The following is a 20,077-nucleotide window of genomic DNA, read 5'->3' as shown; positions in this document are numbered from 1 at the left end:
TCATGCTCTTTGTCTGCTCAGTCCTGCTCTGTTTCGGATTTTAACAGATATAATGGTCGGCCCCGGTGATAATCCCCCAGCAGTGAACTTTTTCTTTTACGCATTAGCTCGGGTTATGAGCTCATAGAGCCATGCGAACTTTGCTACCAAAACATGTGTGATAGCGCATCTTTGAGTTATGTAGTTGATTCTTTGATTCGCCCACAAGCCGGACGTAAATGATAATGCCGGCCAAGCTATTGATCGAGGACGGCAACTCTACGGGGGCCCCAAAAACCTGGGAGCGCTCTGGAGTGCTCCGGTTTTGGGAGCCTCCTCGTTAGGATCCGACGGATCCGGATTGCTCGGCGAGCACTTGGGAGCACTCCACGAGCACTTCCGAGCGTCATACCAAACGCTCCGGAATGCTCGCCGACAATAGCGAGTCCCGGAGCGCTCCCAAGATTTTTGGGGCCCCGTAGAGAATATGTGAGTTTCAAGCCGGGCTGGAGCAAGTGTATTCCAGAAGGCTCTCGACCCATGCGCAAGGTCAAGATCTCCGCGTTAGAAAACGAATAATAAGAAGCAAAGAGGCTGTATTATTCTAGAGAATAATGAATCAAATCGTTGGCTTTGGAAAAGCAGAATTTGGGAACGAATAAAATATATTCATTGGGACATTTCTGTACAGCATAGTAATTTCAAGTAGCTGGCAACAAATCACGAATTTAAAGAATGGCTAGCCAGAAACAATTCACTCGAGTACAGTTTTCAGCCAGACTGATACAACCGGCGCGACCCCTCGAGTTCGACCACTTAGAAGGGCTGGGCCAAGAGGTTTGTGGTGCCAGAAGGAGCACCAGTGACAACGGCGCGAGCGCTGGACTTGAGGGCCGAGGAGACCGCAGAGGGGGTTCCACCACTGTTTCCGATGTGGACGGCGATATAGCCAGCAACACGGGGACTACATGCGCCAGGTCATTAAATCATGACATGTCACGCGTATAATCACTTACGAAGCCATAGAGGTACCAGAGATAGTGTTAGTGCGGGTAGTTCCACCGATCCAGGCGCTCAAGACGTTGACACCGAGAGCCCAGACGTCAAGAACGGAACCGTAGTTGGAGAACGACGCCTTGCGGTTGCTCGAGTCAACAGCACCGACAGTGTTGGCAGCGGCAACACGAGCAGGAGAGGTGCTGCCAGCATCGACGTTGCTGTTTCCAGCAGCGATGGCAAAGTGGAGACCACCAGCAACGGCGTTGCTGACAGCTGAGTCCACAGCAGTGTTAGCACCACCACCAAGAGACAGGTTGGCGACCGAAGGACGGCCGCTGGAGCGAGCCTGAGTGGCGGCCCAGTTGATTCCGGCAATGACATCAGAGTTGGTGCCAGAGCCAGCGTCAGACAAAACTGAGCAAAATGTGAGATATGGAATCAGGCTTCACGAGGAAGTCCGCTTACCCTTGACGGCGATGATGTTGGCCGAGGTAGCGACACCATAGCTGGCACCGACGGCAGTTCCGGCGGTGTCTGATATACACTATGGTTAGTATGGTCGTACTTCGCAGAAGTCAATACCACTTACGGGTTCCGTGGCCGTTGCCGTCCTGGTTGGCGTACTATTGATGTATAAGTATTACAAGTTTATCAGACCGCGAGGATGAAGAGTACTTACGCCACCGAAGGTAGCACCCCAGCGAGCACGTCCGCCGAAGCTCGAGTGAGCAGTGTAGATACCCTATTGGACTGTCAGAACTGCGACGCGTGAAATTCAACACATAGAAGCCCACAGTGTCAATTCCGTAGACGTCGACGCCAGCACCGTTGGCACGCTTGTCGAGGCCTTCCACAGCGGGAGCCTCACGTGCAACGACCGCCGCGGTCTCGTCACCTTGCCTGCACATTGGTCAGAATCTCATTTGAATAACTATCAAATCAATGAACATACTCGTAATCGATGGTCATGATACCATCCTCAACAATGTACTCGACATCGCTCGACTGGCGGATGAAGTCGAGGTCCTTGCCGGAGATGCTAGCAGCATATCCGTGGAAGACATCACCGTACTTGTACTGGACCTTGCCACCGTTGCTGAAGGCAGCGACGAGTTTGTTGACGTGAGCGTCCTTGGAGACACCATCCTTGAGTTTGCTGGGTAATGTCAATATTTAATACAACTTTCCCATATCAGTTAGCATGATTAATGCTTACATGATGTAAGAGTTGGACTTGACCGGACCAGCGTACTTGCTGATGGGAACGTTGTTGGTAGGGGCAGCGAGAGCCGGGAGGACGGCTGCGAGGAGAGCGACAGAGACGAAAGTAGCGCGCATAGTGAACGAGTAGAGAAAGACCGATTGGACCGAGTAGGTTGCAACTGTAGCTAAAGCGACTGATGCTGGAGAAACTCGACGCTGTCGTTCCGTACTTTTATACACATTCGTCTGGCCACTAGCATACCTTATCGAAGCTCGTTCCGGGAGGATAGTCTGGTACTATTGTCATCATACTAACACAGTATTGCGCTCGGCCGTGCTATACGCATGTAGCATCGGTTTGGAAGTTGAGCAGTTGGAGAAGAAGTAGACAGCTACATGTGGTAAGTACTTCACGAACTGGGAAAAACATTACTGAGGCACTGCATGCTCACGTGGAAAGGTCAGGCTTGCCGCAGAACGAGTACCAACATCAACCTTGGCAGTTCCCAACATGCCGAAGAATCTGGGGTTGTGAGACTTGTACTTCCGCTTGCGCCATTGCGCTTGACTTCTTCGTTTGGCCCTGTTCCGTTGATCAGTATGTGTTAGTAGTCATTGAGCGAGTACCACCGGACTCGACTCATCAGAATAACGAAATAACTTACATAGTGTTTACGCGCTGGCAACCTTCTCACTTTACCCAACTCGATATAACAGGGCACCAGGGGTTTCCCGCCCCCTTCAACGAAGATCTATCGAACCTGCGCGAAGCATTGGTTTGTCACGCGAGGGCACGTGCGTCAAAGAAGTGGCTATCACTCCACGCTTAGTTAGCATAAATGATTACCCAATCGTCCATTTATATCACCCGGCGACGACCGCGAAGGTTGTACGCAACTAATTCCGGATAGCACGTAAGTGATTCTATTCATTCGATAAGGAGATATCAGCGCATATACACATGTGGCATTCGGACACTCGCCGAGAGAACAAATGTCGTATTAATACCGAATAGGAAGAGGTGGTGATATGACCTAACCCAAAGATGCCATTCCTATCACGAACGACGCCTTTCTAGTGCCCCTTTATCTAAACGAGGTTGATTCGACGGTTCTGAGCCTTCGATGCCATGCGTCGGCTGTTGTGCATGTGGGAGGCGTTCGGCGCTCTCACCGTCCCCACGAGGTTGCGAGGTCAGCGCTGCTTCGGCCAGTTGTGCGATCCGCCTGGTTTCGTCGTCAAACTGCAGTTCTTTCGGCCGCGTGTTATCTTTCAATTCCAACGTATCCGTCCCCGAATCATCTGTTGCTGCCAGCTGTTTCCCAAGGACATCTAGCATGTCTCTTAGTTCTTGCTCTCCCTCGTCCAGTGCCTTTTGTCCCTCTGGTTTGACCCATGCTTGACTCTTGATAGCCCCATCGACAACCTGTTCCCAAGTGGTGTTCAGTCGCTTAAGTTCATCCGATAATTCGTCTTTAATTCTGCGTGCTGTTCCGACCCCGGAATATCCGAATGCAGTGTATAACTGAATACTGCTAGCCCCAGCCTGCGCGAACTCCAAGGCGTCGGCACCACTGGATATACCGCCGCATCCGATTATTGGTATACCAGCAGGTAAATGCGCGCGAAGTACTTTGAGGACCTTGAGAGATAGAGGTAAGAGTGGGGGACCAGATAATCCGCCGATCTCCTGCGCCGACCCTGAGCGATCATCAACCCAAGTGAAACGCAAACTAAAGAAAATAACCTCGTACCTGATTTTAAGTTTGGCCTTTGTATCGTAGTATTACTCACAATAACACCGTCCACTCCACTCTCGCGAACGGCTTCAGCTACGTCCTGAATCGCAAGTTCGTCCAGATCGGGTGCGATCTTCAACACGATCTTGGGTAGGGTCGACCGTGGGAGTGCATCACGTTCCTTGCAGACACCGTCCAGTAACTCCTCTAACATCCCTCGGTTTTGCAGTCCACGTAAGCCAGGAGTGTTGGGACTGGAGACATTGATAACCAAGACGGATACATCGGGCTGAGCTCCAAACTTCCTGACGCCAGCAAGATAATCTGCAATCGAGTCGGGTGGGGAGGATTTGTTCTTTCCCAAATTCACCGCCAAGACTTGTCGAGGTCCAGAAGCGGGGGTATTTTGTGAATCGATCGAGTCCCTCGACCGGGTGCGTAGACGAGCGAGCATTAAATCATGTCCGCGCGACGGAAACCCGTAACGATTAATCATGGCATCGTCTTCTGGAAGGGTAAAAACTCTTGGTTTGGGATTACCGCCCTGTTTCCGCAGTAAGAGCAATGCGGTTGCGAGTTCTATAAATAACTTCTGGGCTGCGGAGTGGGTGGTAAACCCACCTGTGGCTTGGGTGTCACGCTCCCAATCTCGACCCAATCAAAGCCCAATCTGAACAAGCCTGTGCTCTAATTCGTCTATGCGAGGGAGTTGCAATCAGAATATAGATAAAGACGTACCATCGATAGCTTCTCCATCCTTGTCGAATCCAGCTGCGAGGCCCACGGGGCTAGGCATTTCGATGTCCCATAACTAAGCGGACAGGGGTATCAGTAACCTCGGATAGGTTTAATTGATTACATATTATGTACCTTGCAATTTAATGCTTCGTCCTCTACTCCATGATCCGTCGGTGTAAATCGAGTTCCTAGAACGCGCAAAGCTAGACGATGGGCGGCCTCGGGGTCCAAGGTCGCCCTCATGAGCGGAGGCACGACCCAACGATGGATAGCCGAACGGGAGTCATAGTAGTAGGCGACAAATAAACCAGTGCCAAGTACGAGAGCGGAAGCCTTGACAGCGGTGCCAATACCCGAGTTGACTGGTTTGGCAACAACGACTGGTGTTTCGGTTGATGTCGAGGCAAACCGAGTTGGCCAAGATAATCTTCTAGCAGTAGTATGGTTTTTAATCCTATATAGTCCAGCTCTTAGGCTGGCTGGCTGCATTACGGGTCGCTTGAATGACTGCCTTTTGACGCTTGGTAGATCGGGTGTGTTGAGAATCCTCTGTGGGGCTTAGCTCCGTCGGTAAAAAGCTTTCCTGAGGGGCAAATCTCTATCTGAAGTATTAGTTAAGTCAAGTTATAGTTTTGAAATCCGCGTCTGATGTAGACCCGAGCTTAGGTTTTGGGTGAGTGGTTGTCGATCATAAATTTGATGGTGTAGGACCAGGGTAATCGCCGGGCGCTTGCTCTCCATTTACAACCTCGATCCCTCAATCACAAACAAAGCGCTCAACAAGCACTTGGTCTTCCAAGGGTTGAATCTTCTTGATCTCTGGCTAGGCCCGATAAGTTGCGTTACTATGATAAAGCATAAGTCGCGCGTGGTAAATTATGAATAGGTTCTTCTACTCTGTTACACGCAAATCTCTGGGAACGACTGAAGATCCAAGAAATCCCGAGACCAGTTGATCTACTGATCCGAAGGATTTGCGTATATCTGGAATAGCCCCGATTAAGTACAGTCGGGACTCTTGACCTACAGATTCTTGAGCTGTAGACTTCGTATTGAAAAGCTGCGTGTTGCATCACTTTATTATTGATTGGTAAGCCGGGCGAGTGTCTTCCCATACTGCAGGTCAAGAGTCTCGACTGTATCAGCATAACCGTAAAGCTGGGGACAGCAATCGCCCACCACCTAAGCCGCGGATGCACGCTTTTTGCGTAGCGCTGGGCCCATATTGCTAATAAATGCTCATTTTCTCACCAACCAGACCGAAATCAAGGAATGTAAGCTAGCCAGATTGTGAAAGATTGGCACGCGAATCCGAATATGCCGTTAGATTTTTGCTCACTTAAGTACACACGGTTCCATTTCCGAAAGACCGTCGGCCTTGGTGGTCCACACGTGACGAGAAACCGCTGCTGGATCCTCGCGACGAATCGTGGCCGCTTTGCAACAGATCTATCAACCCATCTGTGGAGTCCGGGGACTTTATTTCTTATTCCATACATGGTTCATATCGAGCACAACTACCAAGGAAAGATTTCCGCCATTAAATATAATATCATTTTACATGTGCGCGTATCCCAAGGCAATCCCCTCGGTGGGAACATGATCTGGAGTTGTCCTGTGGTCAATAATGAATAATCACACTCTATATACCTCATCTTGAGCTTGCTTTGCTGCGTTCCGGAGCTTTTTTTTTTGCTAGTGACGCGCAGCATGTTATAGAGGCTCGGGAAAGTCCCCGGACTCCACAGATGGGTTGATAGATCTGTTGCAAAGCGGCCACGATTCGTCGCGAGGATCCAGCAGCGGTTTCTCGTCACGTGTGGACCACCAAGGCCGACGGTCTTTCGGAAATGGAACCGTGTGTACTTAAGTGAGCAAAAATCTAACGGCATATTCGGATTCGCGTGCCAATCTTTCACAATCTGGCTAGCTTACATTCCTTGATTTCGGTCTGGTTGGTGAGAAAATGAGCATTTATTAGCAATATGGGCCCAGCGCTACGCAAAAAGCGTGCATCCGCGGCTTAGGTGGTGGGTGATTGCTGTCCCCAGCTTTACTCTGCAAAAACCGCCGGAGCTTGTGAGCCCGAAATGCTCGAAAAATATAAACGATATTACCAAGAGCGTCTAGTTTAAGCTTCTTGAGGATTTCAGACTCGCGAGCTCCGATAGATTTTGTAGAGTAGGTTTAAGATTAATAGAGTACCTGATTCTGGGGCGTCGTCAGCACGTTGAGAGTATACAATGCTTTGGACACATTGGCCGTGAAAGCTCCTCACGTTCAAACGCATTTCTGAGCATCCTTTGGGGATAAGGAAGCAATGAACGTGGAGGTTGATCCCTTTTTATTGAGTGAGCGCTCAAAACCTCTCCGGGTCCGGGGCTGTTGCGCTGCAGCAATATGGTATTGTCTCGGGTCCCGGTTTTGGCCAGGTGGCTTGTTTTGAAGGTCCCAAAACCTTGGAGCATTACGAGCTGTTGATGTTCTATCTCTTCAAAACACAAAAGGCCTCGAGGACTTTGCCTCTGTTCGAGTGCCAACGAGTCAAATGGACCGAAGATCTCTTTGATCTTGTCACTTTTGACTATTCAATACAAATGTAGTCCAAACATGTGGGACACACTCTCTTCGATACAATTCATGCGCCCAAGGTAAGTATGTTTCCTTATTCGTACCGAAGCCTAACGTATGGAGTTTTAGTTCGAGATAGTAGGAAGGGACGTCACAGCAACGTGTTGGACGAGAGTGGTAAAATATCGCGGCCTGTACGCGTGCCCGTTCTCCCCAGCAGGAAACTCTTGTTGCCGGCCATGAACATCGTGTCAAGATGAGCATGTGTATTTAGTGCTATTCCTAGTTCATGCATATGTACAAGATCAGACATATGGGACAAGCAGTAGCGCACACCAAAGGGCCCAGGGGACTGGACTTTCACATTCCCTCTTGAGCGGCGGCAACAAACTACGCCGCTTTCGACTTTCTTATCTAGATAGATCCAAGCTTGTGTCACGTAGCATAGCGATAAGCTTACCGCTATCATTTGGCTGGATTGGAGTTGACATTCAACACTTGAGCACTGTGGAGAACATCCAGGTACCATGGAGCAGTAACAAATTCTATATCACGTGACGCGATGGTGATCTGCGTGATGTAATTCGGCCTCCGAGACTCTGGTCTCAACGTCCACTTCGATCAACTTCAGCTTATATCTTGTATCCAACCCCTCGTTCACTGTATCACAATCTCAAGCAAAATATTTTAAAAGCAACTGTAAAGCACCAAGACGTAACTATCCGTTAGAAATCAGTCCAACCTAGTTTTTCCCATCGTTATCGGCCGAAAAAAATCCAACGAACGTATGGATAGCAGCACTTCTACATCCCACCCGTTTGCTGGATCATCTGGACTCATTCAGGTCATCCCTTCGACCATTCATGACTTGATCGAAGAGGAGGCTCGACTGTGGGATGAATTCCCGGCTGACGTATGTATACATCCCCATCTGATTGACGTACAAGCAGTTGACGTGATCTTCAAACTATGATGTCTATCAGAATAGAGTCGACATGAGTGGTCGCGTTTCGCCGCCAGGGTCCATGGCGAATCACTCGGTTTTCTCCAATGATATTTGGTTGGGCGATAATTGTGGGAATGCAGACCGAACCTTTGCTAGGGACGTCCAGCTGGTTGGGTGGGCGAGCGTGGGCGATAGCATTAGCACCGGTTATGTCGGTATGTTCATACGCATCATGTTTTGACTAAATTTTTGAGCTTGAACCAGTATATGATTGTGCGATCAGAACGAAAGAAGTTGGTGATCCTCTTATCCCATTTGGCCTTTGATTGACAGATTCTTGACAGGGTGTAACAATACATTCCCACAAGCGCTATAACTCATTTGTTGAACTCGAGAGGACCCTTCGACACACACTACCTGTACGTACACATAAGGTGCCAACCAGATCCCATATTGACGATTTTATTATTCCCAGCCTCATGTCATCCACAACATTCCAGCTCTCCCACCCAAGAACGCGTTTGGTAAGCCAACCATACGCGGTAGCGTCTCCCTTCTCACCGCTTGCACGTGTAGCCAAGTACAGACCGGCGTTCCTTGACTCTCGCCGCCGTAAGCTCCAGACCTGGCTCGCGACTGTTCTTATGCATCCTGATATCGGGGGATGTTCTACTGTACGCGAATGGATCTTGGAGTAGCCAGACCCGAATCCTTCTCAAATCTCGCTATCGTGTTTGTATCATTCGTTACTTCTTATTTGCTGTGTTTTTGTGGCCTTCGTATTTTTTCATATGTTATTGTGGGCTTGGTGTTGTACGTCATGGGCATTGTGTTCTATCGATCGTTTTTCAATGTATTTTTTTCTTTGCCTGCTTTTGCCCGAGTTGCGTTCTGTCAGAACGCACGATCCGCACCGCATTGACTCGGATATCGTAAGTTTGACACTGCGTTTTCTATATTTAACTTAGGCATAGGTTCGTAACACCGCCACCTGCTTAAAAAAGGCCCAAGAGTATCGGCCCAATACCGAGGTTCCACGGTCTGGGCGTTTAATTTGACCTCCGACACAACGAGACCGATAAACTCGGCCGGCTGAACTTGGTAGGGTTTTGGACAATAATGAGTATATAAAGGTTGCCAATATGATGAAGCTCATTGTCCATCTGCCTTCGAACCAACATGTCTTCTATTTCTCAGGTCCCTTCTGGGTTCTCAATTACTGGTGGCATCCCAACCAAGTCCCAAGACCTTGCCGCGTCAGTATGCATTGTGTGAAATTACGCTGTTATCTCACTTTATCTTGTAGATCCATTATATTTACTATTGCATATGCATGCCTTGTTCCATTCGTAGCATGGCGCTTAGCGAGCAAGGCGTCTCGCACAACAACGATGATCCGTCCTGCCATCTTTGTGCTCGTACGAACAGCAACTTATATAATGCGCGCTGTTCAGTCGAATGGAGAGTGAGTGCTTGTCTCTGTAATCGAGCTTGAATAAGCTAGATAACTATTTTACAACAGCTACTCGGAAACTTTGTTCATCGTCGAACAAGTCTTCCTTCTTGCTGGCTTTCCCATTATCTGCGACGCAATCCTGACTCTACTAGAGTACCACATTACTCGTACGCACACTTCCCCGAAGCAAGGTCAAACCACCCAGCGGGTCTGCCGACCCTTGAGGCTGGCTCTTCTCGTGAGTTGTTGTTTCTGGTATGTTTCAGACCCATTGTAGTCTGACCACACGACCCCCCTTCCCCCTCCCTGAAAAAAAAAGATTGCCTTGATCGTGGGTATAGTGGCTGGCACACAGATGAGTAGCGTCTTCAATGACCCAAACAAAGCCTCCCAACTACGCACCCTGCGCAACGTCAACGCTGCTCTCTGTCTTGCCATCGTCCTCGGAGTGATCGTCGTGGTCCTAGTCGCCCAAGTGCACAAGGACCTTCCCGTCAACCCGACCATGCTTCTGGTCTTCATGGCGTGCTGCTTGGTGATCGCAGGCTCCTACCGCCTCGCGCTAATTCATTCGGCCAGCCCTCCGTTCTCGATTGTGACCAAGGTCAAGTTTTATGTTTTGTTGGCTCTAATGGAGTGGTTGGTCACGGCCGCTCTTTTCTCTGTGAATGCGCGCGTTGTGTTTGGAGAGGACCTGGCAAAGGAGAAAAACAAGGCAGCAAAAGAGGCCCGAGCTGTGCAAGACTACCCGATGCAACAGGGGCACAAGGACCCGTATACCAATGCTTAACATTTGCCACTGGTGCCTCGGACCGTTAGCTCTGCGCATATCGTCACCTATTCTGATATATTTATTGGTGATTGACTCATATATACCATATAAATAATTATCTGCTTTACGTAGCCCGACTACTTTGACCACGACTCTGTTGTTAGTATTATTTATGATGGAAAAAAATGCACTGCCCACGTAATCTAGCGAACTCTCTGTTCCTAGCGCAAGACACAGTGTTCGGAAACGAGGTGAGAAGCGTAGCTGGGTTGACCCTCATTCGGATATTCAGGACGAGAAATTGATGACATTTGGTCCTTGGACGGTTCTAGTCTCTCATACTTCGAGAGTCATCCCTCACTCGAAGTTTGGCACACGCAAACCGTCCAGTAAAAAGCCAGCACGGAGGCCCGGAAAATGGGGTTCCCTGGAAATTTCAAAGCAAGAGCGGAGTCAATGTTTGCTACCACTAAGGGATAGGATGCCATTGGCCATATCAGACACGCTAACCCCCAAGATGGGTTGTTAATGACGGTGGCACTTGAACCCGTTCCAGGCGCCCTAATTGAGCGAATAGTAATTAGCCGCTTGCCAACACGTGCTAGTAGACAGAAATCTCCGCTTGTCTTGTACTCTAAATGGTCGGTTGATTCACGTAGTTCTGCCTGTCATCTGGCGATTATGTGTGACTGTATGCTGTACGGCGCTGCAGCTCCGGTTTATACCACCAAGGCTGCACTGCAAGTTAAGTCAGTAGTTCGCCTAGTACTTGGGCCATTAGCATTATAGTTTAAATTTTTTGGCCAAAGTACACTCATACGTAGAGAGAGTTCCAGTATTATGGCCATAGTACCTCACAACTCATGGGGCGATGTCACACTAGGAAGGAATATGAGTGGCTACAGGCATCGGCCATCTATATCATCCGTTTTCACCGGTCATCACTGGCCCAAACAAACAAACCTCAGCCCGGAAGTCATCTTTTTTCTCGTGTGCCTTGGGCCGTTGGCTGGTGCACGTTGTGGGTCTGAACCGTATAAAGCTCGCGGAAAAGCCTCCCCAGCAACCCTCCAAACCCGACACTCTCAAGCTCATTCCAGCGCACTTTTACAATCATCTCAACCATGCCTTATGCCTACGCTACAGGAGAGACTCGTGCCTGGACTACGCGCGATGAGCGCGAACTGAAGGCGGAGCACAAGCGTGCCACTCGTGCTACCCTAAAGCACCTCGAAGAACTAAAGTCCAAGGCCGCAGCCAAGGCTGAGAAGGAGCGTCCCTCTGGTACAGTAGATAAGTCGTTTATGGACAGGTTGTTCCGCCGCCGCAATACTGGCGAGCCGCAGAGCCGTGCACCAAGCCATGAGGCGGACAGTGCCGGCTCGCCTGATGCAAAGCGTCCCTTCCCTCTGAAGCCTGGAAAATCACAGGAGCCTCAAATGAACTCTCTTTGCGGGGTCAGGTTGATCGCCATAAACAAAACCCCCAGACTATTCAGCGCGAGCCTTACACCCCCCTTGGAACTGCCAACCGCACTTCCCCACCACCCCAGTCCCTCCTCGCTATGACTTGATTCGACAAAACCCAGAGCGCGTTCGTCGTAAGAGTGAGAAGGAGTCCGCTTCTTGTCGCCGTGCACGCGAGAGGGCGCTCCACCATTTGGAGAACAACCATGACATCCGTCGGTTCGCGGTGCTCGACAGGCCCAACGCTCCCCCCTTACAACTCCAGCCCGGCACTTGGATCCCGGGCCAAATAAATGTTGTTGAGTATGTTCCGTTTGCTTTAATATACATATTCAGAAATATGTGCTAATGTATGCGCTGTAGCTTTGGTAGAGAAGTGATTGCTGCCGACAGGCGCGTTGACCTTGATAGCGATCAATCCGATGGTCCGACCACGCCAGAGTTAATCAACCGGTTCCCGTAAGCCCAAACATCCTCTCTGCTTAGGATTTGGCTCAAGCATTGTTCTATCTAGCAAGGCACCACGGTCTCTTCCTCTGGCTAAACGCCCGCCGTTGATGCCTTTACCGAACCCTACTACTATAGCTCCAGTTTATAGGCAACTTCCGCCGACTCGTCCTCTGAATATCGTCCCCCGACGCCAGTATCAACATATTCGTGACATCCCCATTCCTCCGATCCCCACTCAACAGGACCAATCGAACCGTGACTCGTTTTTCGAACTCCGCCGACAACGTTCATACGGTGCTTAGCCTTCCACTTCGAATACTTCGAGCCATTAAATATCCAGACTGAGAATACCCCACCCTCTTTTTTGCTCTGCTTGTGAATTCGCTTATTATTCTATACAAAATCAGTATCACAGTCCTTACGTTGTTTAGTTACAGTACATGTCTGATTTGCATCAATTTCTCTCAAGCACCTTGTGCTACATTCCCCCCCCCCTCTCATTCGTTATACCTTTCACTGCGGTTTCGAATCACTATGTCAAATCTTTGTTACCATACCTATTTTTCCAAGGCCTGGTGTGACATTAGCGTTGTTACCAAATTATACAGAGAATATTAGTCACATAAACAAGTCCCCTTGACACCCATGCTCGCCGAAGTTCAGTAGTAGCCGACATGCTGCGGAAGGCTACTATTAAGGTATTGCTGGGTCTTGTCTAAAGTTTCCTTTGCCTCCGAGGCTACTTCGAGTGGCCTAGCTGCGCTTTGGGCATGAGCATCATATCGCCTCAAACATGCTTCAGGAACATCGAGGTCGTCAATTTCACCATGCCCGATTTGAACCTCGTGTAGATAAATGTTATAATCCTTCTGATCAATTTTGACAGATCCAGCCGTATCGATTAAGTCAGCATGTTGTTCGATATACCTACCACGACCAAATTAATGATATATCACTTCAGCTTGGTAGCAAGGCTCACCTCTGGTATTCGTTCTCTCATTCTCAGAGACAACGGGGGACAGAGCGCGAGCAACCATGGCTTCTATGGAGTGCGAGTCAAGTACTTCATGGTGATCTTCAGCCGGATTAGTTTTAGGCGGGATCGTGATGGGGTTCGGCTTTCTCTTAGAAGACCCTTGCCCCATCCATCTTCGAACTCCCTGCATCAACCTAGAAATCAATTGCGTCAATTCATTCCATGCGGCTACTCAGAGCTATGCCTACTTTGGGGGCTGCATGGCTGGGGCCACTATACGAGGAATAAACGGACTGCACTCGGGTTCGGAAAGCTTTTTGTCCCTGAGCGTGTGTAAGTATTCGGGCACCACTATCACAACCCGTCCTTACCCTGTGAGTTTCGAGCTGCTAGACATCGAGAACGCGAAGTGTTTCTGTAAACTAGTGAAGAGTTTAGGTCGATAGTATTCATCCCAGAAATCGGCCCGTGTTTGTGCGAATTCACATAACGCAGAGGAACACTGCACTGGTACGAACACAGGATCCAAGTTTTCGGGGTGGAACCATTGTTGATAGGCCCGGCGTTCGGCCGGCCCGCAAGGCTTAGACTCACTACGAGTGCCCAGAAATACATCGATGGATGCCTGCTTGTCGGCATCTAAAACACGTTAAGAAGCGAGTTATAATATCACGGGAAGCGCTACACACCGAGCACCGAGTTGGCATAGAATCTACGCATGTTCTCGATGACATCCCGGGAGTGGCTGTTCCAATGAGGCATCCGCCTGTACGATTCTACCCTATTGACAAGTGCTCCTCCAGCATACTGGAGGGCGATCGCTGATCAGATGGATTTAGACTTACAGCACTATCAAAGTGTGATTGACAGTGCTTACTATCACCATGATCATGATACATCTCAGTGAGCATGTTTACCGCATCCGAATCGAATTCCAGTTGAGGTGTCTCCACAACCCCTAGCGCATACAGTTGGTGGCCTAATGCTCTCTTACCAAAGACAAACTGTGCAGCATTGGTTCGGTCGAGGCAGTCAACACAATTCGTGCGGCAAACACCATTCTGAACCAGCATAGTATCACGATAAGGGACAGCTCTGGGGTTTGTTCGCTGATTAGCCACTATGACACTGGATGCACAATAGACTTACTCAGATTCGGACCGCAACTTGTGTGAAAACGGCTCAGGTCCCGAGTGAAAAAATCCGGTGAGGTTTATTGACATTTCGGCGTAGTCCTCAAGATAACTGATAACATCTTGTTTCTTGCTGTTGATACATCCGTCCAACTGAGCCATAGTCGAAGATAGAAAATTGAGTGCTCACCCTTTGTAAGCTTGAGACATGTCCCATGCTTCATACATTATTTTCTTTCCTTCTGGCAGGAACTGATTCAAATACTCTACACATGCTCCAAATTCATGTAGGAGCTTGGACTCTCGGGGCTGAGGCTCTCGTGACTAATCTACTATGAGTCAATAAGCCACGGATCTGATCTACAATAAATTGACCTTAATAAGATTCAGAACCATGATCGGTGTTCCGTATCGGGCAAACAGGCGATCGAAATGACGACCCGCAGGAGCGTAGAATGGGTCGACAACCGTGACTAACAAGCTTAGCTATAGAAAAAGACCAGGAATCTTTTGTACATACTTTCAATGGGTGGCTTTGGGTTAAGATTTGTAGTATCCTGGGTCCAAAATATGGGAATACTGCCTCGGTGCTTAATAATGCAAATAAGAAACAGCATTGTTACCGACAAAAATGTCTGACCTGGACGTAGCTAGTGTATCGAGGGTTTGGTACACGGACCCAGCCAGTCTCAGTGATGCCTTCACGAAATCTCTCCGGGGGACCATAAAAACCTGTGGTTGACGCTTCCGACACAATTTGCTCGGTCTCTACTTCATTAGCAACATTACCCTGCATCCCAGATATTATCTTCCTATGTCTGCTCAACATACATGCACTATACCTCTTCATCCACCCCCCGCTTCAAGTATCGAACTCCAGCAAAATGGCGAGACCGGCGGGCGATAAGCGTAATGTAAATAATTCGGCCAAAGACGTTCAACTCTACGAGGGCTGGTCAACTAGGTCGGGCGTTTAGAGAAATAGCTTACTAGCTTGATCTACGTGTCCATATATCATCGGTATCACCCACGGGCTTTTCGCCCTCCAATCACCAGGGCCACCATTATGTTCGCGAAGGGGGAATGCATTCGACAAAAGGCAGTGATTCCAAGCATATCGATCGTTGAAATAAGGGTTTTAGATATTTGAGGACAGGCTTTATAGCCAAATTTAGTGAGATTGTGCTGAAGCGTCGAAGTGACATCATACGTGTAGCTAAAGTAGAAATTTCTACTCAGATCAACGCCTCTAAATAATGCAAGTAACCGAGCCTCTTCCGAAGGATTTTCGACCTTCATGGTAGGACATATCTTGTAAATAGAAGTGTCTTCGCAATGATAGATATAGTGGCCACCCATTAGGGCACGGACAGACCGTTTGGTAATGAGAACGATATACCAGCCGGCAGTGAAGCGAACGAACCCTAATTAGTACTGTTCTTAGTGAATTGTACAGGCCTGGCTCCTCGTGCGACTACTCACCTACAATGCCGTGAAACTCTTGTACCTTATTGAGTCCACCAGACACCTTATTTCCATCTTCAAGCATGCGAAGAATATCCGCTATTTCTCGTTCCGTATAAACAGCTTCATCCTCAGTTACGACAAGTTCTTCTGATGCCGCTCGGTCAATTCGTAGCATGCGATAGCGAGAGTCGGATGCCCCAGTGGCTACCACGTATAGTTTGCGTTTATTCTCATATAGAACAAATTTATTCAGTATCAGGGGTCTGGGTGTATTGGGATCAGCGCTGGGTGCGTAGCTCGGTGCAAATGAAGTAGATCCACGAGTATAAAAACCGGCTATTTTGGCACCTGACGTCGTATGTGTGCTACTAGATGTAGCGATGGAATATGTGGATCGTACCGCCCCAGGCAGTGAACCGTATTCCGGCGGCCGGGGTAGTGTATGATTCGCAGATGGAGCGGGAGACACTGGAGAAGCAAGTGAGCCAGACGAGTATATACCCTGTGGGATGAACGAAGGCTCAGACACCCCTGACCCAAGCGTTGACCTGGAAGCAGATGGCTGTTCGATCACCAGTTTTGATGTTGAGGCTGACTGCGTGGAGGCACCATTGAATGTAACATAAGGAGTCCTATGGGATGGAGGTGTCTGTGACCACGGATGGGTCTCTAAACCGTCCGATTCTGGGCGCGGTGTAAGTTCTGAATCGGAAATACCGACAAGGCCAGTGCTGCTTGGTGTCGACATAACCAGCCTCACAGTCAAACAAGCACTCTGGGAACGGGTATATGAGTACCGATTAGATAAATATGTTTTAATATGGACTTGGGTTCTTTCTGGTTTTTGTGAGGTGAAGTTCTTTTCCTTGCTAACTGCGTGATTGTACGTGATAATGGAGTCGTGGCTGTCGTTCCGTGTATCGGGAATCACGTGATACTCTGGAACCTCTGATAATCTGACATGGCTTGAGAACCACACGATGGTCTACGGGCAGCCAGGCTAGTATTAGCTGGTACGCAGTATATGCGTATGCTTTATATCTGATGAAATTAAACATCGCTTTATAAAATATGATTCAGTTCCTCAAAGTGCAACAGCGCGACTGCTTGCAGAAATACAAATCAAGTACAAGAATATACTCAAGAACCAACTTCCGATCAAGCAAATAATACTAGGGTATGCAGCTCTCTCTGTTTGACTGCTTCTAAGCAAGGAATATAAATTTCCTGTATATTAACGGTCTTAATAGCGGACGCACCAACTACCGGTACCTATCGCAGTGTCACTGACATCGCAGCGGGCCCCTTGGAAGTCTCCGTAGCTTCATAGGATACCAAGTCTCCCTCGCTCAGGCGTCTCTTCTCTTTCCCTCTACTTTGGTGTAATGAACAAAAACGTCTTGTCCACCCTCATCTGGGATAATGAAACCGTGTCCTTTGACTATGCATATATGGGAGATTATGACTAGAGCAAGACAAAAGAGAACCCGGCCATAAGACTCACCTTGATTAAACATTTTCACTCTTCCTGTCTTAGTGCTCATAGTACAGTACGATCTTAGGGGGTAATTAACTACCTGAGCCCTTCAATGGCCAATATATAGTCGCAAACAACAATAGTCTGTGCTGTATTAGCAAATTCGAACCAAAAGGAGGCTACACAGAGCTATGCAAAAACGAGCCGATGATGTCTAGGGTACTACACTGATGCGCATCGTGGACCACACTCGACTGACTTGGTCCCCTTAACTTTCAAAGACAGCAATTCAGAAACAAATAAAATGGCGCCGAAAAAAGACTGATGCACAGAAATGAATAAGTTGCATTCAGTTATCGATGAGCTCCATCATGCGTGGCATGGTTCGATCTCCATAGCCCGGGGTGATTGATAGATTCAACGTGTTTGGATTGAATCTCGGAACGTGGACCCAGCCCCGATGGCTCTGGAAGCAAGACGATTAAGCTTTTTAGCATCCGGGGTCAGAGTCGGCACTTCTGCATGGTTTATGTACAAACTCAATGTCTCTAACTGTAACTTAACAAATTTTTGGTCACCTTTGTATGAAAGGATTCATTGCAATGAATCCAGTTTACCTAAGGCAGAGGAATTATCCACTCAAGATTCCGATTTACAGGAATCAGAAAGGAAGAAAATCCCGTCCATCGGTACTGCCTGTTTTGACTATTGATAGCTAAGTCTTCCAGTATCCCTTCGAGGATAATGATCTTTGTTTGGATCGGAACGCATCTGATTCTGATCGATCCATTCAATAATATTCGGATGCTATTATGGCCCCTTGTGTAATACTACCAACTTAGGCGTACTCAATACTGTAATTAGTCAATAAGCACAACAAAATTGGGGATGTCAATTTAGACGTAAAGCTTGGAAGAATCTCGGTACGCTTCTGAGGATGAACCGCAACTGCGCAAGTTTCCGACGGACGGCTCATACAACATCGGGATTAGTAAAAGGTACCGAAATAAGCCTCGGGGGTCAGCGATACAAACACATTAAGCTAGTCGGATATAACAACCCTTAAACGGATGTATCTCCACCCAGACCAAAGTTGCAAAGCAAGCCAAACCCTAGTTTTCCCCCAGATCATAACCAACCTCGTACTTTATCTCCAATTCCCAATGTAGAGTGCCATTCAACTGGAGCCTAAGCCGGAGTTGCAAAAATGTAGCATTTCCTTATATATATTATTCTTGTTTATTTCTTCGTTCTGCTTTGGCTTCAATATATGACCTTTGAAGATATATCCGGTGAACTAAACTTGTGTGCGCTACTCCAGCATCCCCATACTGTGAAATGAAACCCCGGGTAAAGACACACCGACTCCGTTTATGTGATATAGCGCCTCTGGAGACAGGGTTCGAGGGCGATAGGGAACGAACATACATTGACAGGAGACAATGGCATGGTCGATTCTTATTCAGTTGGACTAAACTAGAATCTGCAGCCTCCGCCAAATTATAGAGTGACGTTGATAACGTTGAAAACGCTTGGCCCCTACGAGTCGTTGAGCTACACTGTCCAGATTGGCATGCCCACGTGCGATGGGCCTCCGGCCACGAGGGTATCAAAGGTTGAATGGTGTAAGTAGATTCTCTGAAATACGACAGGCTTTCTGGGGGAGCATACGCATGAATTCTGCCTCTCACGTGTTTTATGATAGTGATGAGCCCACCTTCGATATTTCCAAGCCAGTGTGGGACACAAGCTTAAGCAAGCAACCCCGTTCACCACGGGGCCATGCAGGCAAGTCCAACAGCTTGCCTGCAACGAGTCAATTTTGGGTTGAAAACACATGGGTAGCAGGACGGACTCCACGTTCGGTTTGAGTAGATAAATTGAATGATGGCGGTATATAATCGGGCATAGATACAAGGAGGCGTGGAATAGGTAAATGGGTATCGGTTTGCCGTACGTTCGATCATGCCAACCTCTTGAAATCTCTCTGTCTCTACAATTCGTCTTTTTTCGTGAGCGATATACGGTTGACCCCAGAGATTTCGGATTAAAGCTGTTGTTCTGCTAATTTGCCTTATCTGGACAACCCCCTATCACTTAGTTCCGCGCTGTAGCCATGAACATTGTCTTTCGTCCAAGGTATCAGACTCTTGGTACGAAAAGACGGGCACTTTTACTCTAATATAGATCAAGTGGCGTTAATCAACAACAGACATTGAAACTGTTATTAAACTATAAAAAACTACACCACCAAAATCCAGGAGCCATTGGAGCTCGCTGATGTTGAGCGGTCAAGAATCCGTGGAATAAAGGAGAACAGGAAACAGCCGAATGAAATCCGGGTTGGAGATCTCCGGGTTATATAAAGAGTATCATACGCATAGTTTAGGGAGACCTCTAGAAGGGGGTGAGGACTCCAACGCCCATTCCGGACTGTTGCCGATCAGCAGCGTGCTATGGAATTGGCCTCGCTGACCAGGTCTGGGCGAAAGGCAAACAGAATGAAAAGTCATCACGCTTGTGGCCAGTGGGTCCTATGACGGATACTTCGAGATTGGTACGACAGGTTTGCGGCATGGGGTAGTAGGGGCCGTGTGACGCCACGAGTCGAGCTACGGTAGTTGGCTAAATAAAGAATAGCACCGCAAGCTGCCGCAAGGACTGTGTTCCGAGGCCTTATTGGCCCGCGTTCTTCCAGCAAAGGG

The 20,077-nt window shown here is 48.4% G+C and overlaps 5 protein-coding genes across 5 annotated transcripts; 3 read left to right on the top strand and 2 right to left on the bottom strand.

Moving 5' to 3' along the window:
- Window positions 1–795: 795 nt before the first annotated feature.
- Window positions 796–5,147, bottom strand: RhiXN_05398 (dihydroorotate dehydrogenase; the record flags this gene model as incomplete). Its single annotated transcript, XM_043325214.1, has 15 exons — window positions 796–943; window positions 996–1,392; window positions 1,444–1,512; window positions 1,568–1,601; window positions 1,658–1,720; window positions 1,773–1,878; window positions 1,931–2,134; window positions 2,195–2,434; window positions 2,498–2,573; window positions 2,634–2,764; window positions 3,243–3,882; window positions 3,936–4,464; window positions 4,542–4,600; window positions 4,659–4,731; window positions 4,791–5,147. 15 exons carry the CDS (start codon window positions 5,145–5,147, stop codon window positions 796–798), a joined length of 3,126 nt encoding a protein of 1,041 aa, XP_043177633.1.
- Window positions 5,148–8,016: 2,869 nt separating this feature from the next.
- Window positions 8,017–8,873, top strand: RhiXN_05397 (uncharacterized protein; the record flags this gene model as incomplete). The annotated part of the gene is made up of 6 exons (XM_043325213.1): window positions 8,017–8,142; window positions 8,213–8,390; window positions 8,440–8,468; window positions 8,520–8,594; window positions 8,651–8,699; window positions 8,752–8,873. 6 exons carry the CDS (start codon window positions 8,017–8,019, stop codon window positions 8,871–8,873), a joined length of 579 nt encoding a protein of 192 aa, XP_043177632.1.
- Window positions 8,874–9,354: 481 nt separating this feature from the next.
- RhiXN_05396 (uncharacterized protein) lies at window positions 9,355–10,421 on the top strand (the record flags this gene model as incomplete). Its single annotated transcript, XM_043325212.1, has 4 exons — window positions 9,355–9,431; window positions 9,482–9,640; window positions 9,698–9,869; window positions 9,951–10,421. 4 exons carry the CDS (start codon window positions 9,355–9,357, stop codon window positions 10,419–10,421), a joined length of 879 nt encoding a protein of 292 aa, XP_043177631.1.
- A 1,106-nt stretch (window positions 10,422–11,527) lies between these two features.
- Window positions 11,528–12,621, top strand: RhiXN_05395 (uncharacterized protein; the record flags this gene model as incomplete). Its single annotated transcript, XM_043325211.1, has 4 exons — window positions 11,528–11,860; window positions 11,994–12,172; window positions 12,233–12,328; window positions 12,384–12,621. 4 exons carry the CDS (start codon window positions 11,528–11,530, stop codon window positions 12,619–12,621), a joined length of 846 nt encoding a protein of 281 aa, XP_043177630.1.
- Window positions 12,622–12,978: 357 nt separating this feature from the next.
- Window positions 12,979–16,643, bottom strand: RhiXN_05394 (polyphosphoinositide phosphatase; the record flags this gene model as incomplete). Its single annotated transcript, XM_043325210.1, has 16 exons — window positions 12,979–13,188; window positions 13,276–13,489; window positions 13,544–13,618; window positions 13,667–13,934; window positions 13,985–14,116; window positions 14,173–14,253; window positions 14,290–14,390; window positions 14,445–14,561; window positions 14,619–14,752; window positions 14,804–14,901; window positions 14,949–15,018; window positions 15,069–15,218; window positions 15,271–15,371; window positions 15,460–15,644; window positions 15,696–15,852; window positions 15,911–16,643. 16 exons carry the CDS (start codon window positions 16,641–16,643, stop codon window positions 12,979–12,981), a joined length of 2,826 nt encoding a protein of 941 aa, XP_043177629.1.
- Window positions 16,644–20,077: the final 3,434 nt, after the last annotated feature.

Source organism: Rhizoctonia solani, chromosome 2 (assembly GCF_016906535.1).
Source record: "Rhizoctonia solani chromosome 2, complete sequence".
Taxonomy (NCBI): Eukaryota; Fungi; Basidiomycota; class Agaricomycetes; order Cantharellales; family Ceratobasidiaceae; genus Rhizoctonia; species Rhizoctonia solani.
Note: the sequence above shows the minus strand (reverse complement) of the source record. Positions and strands in the feature narration are given on the sequence as shown.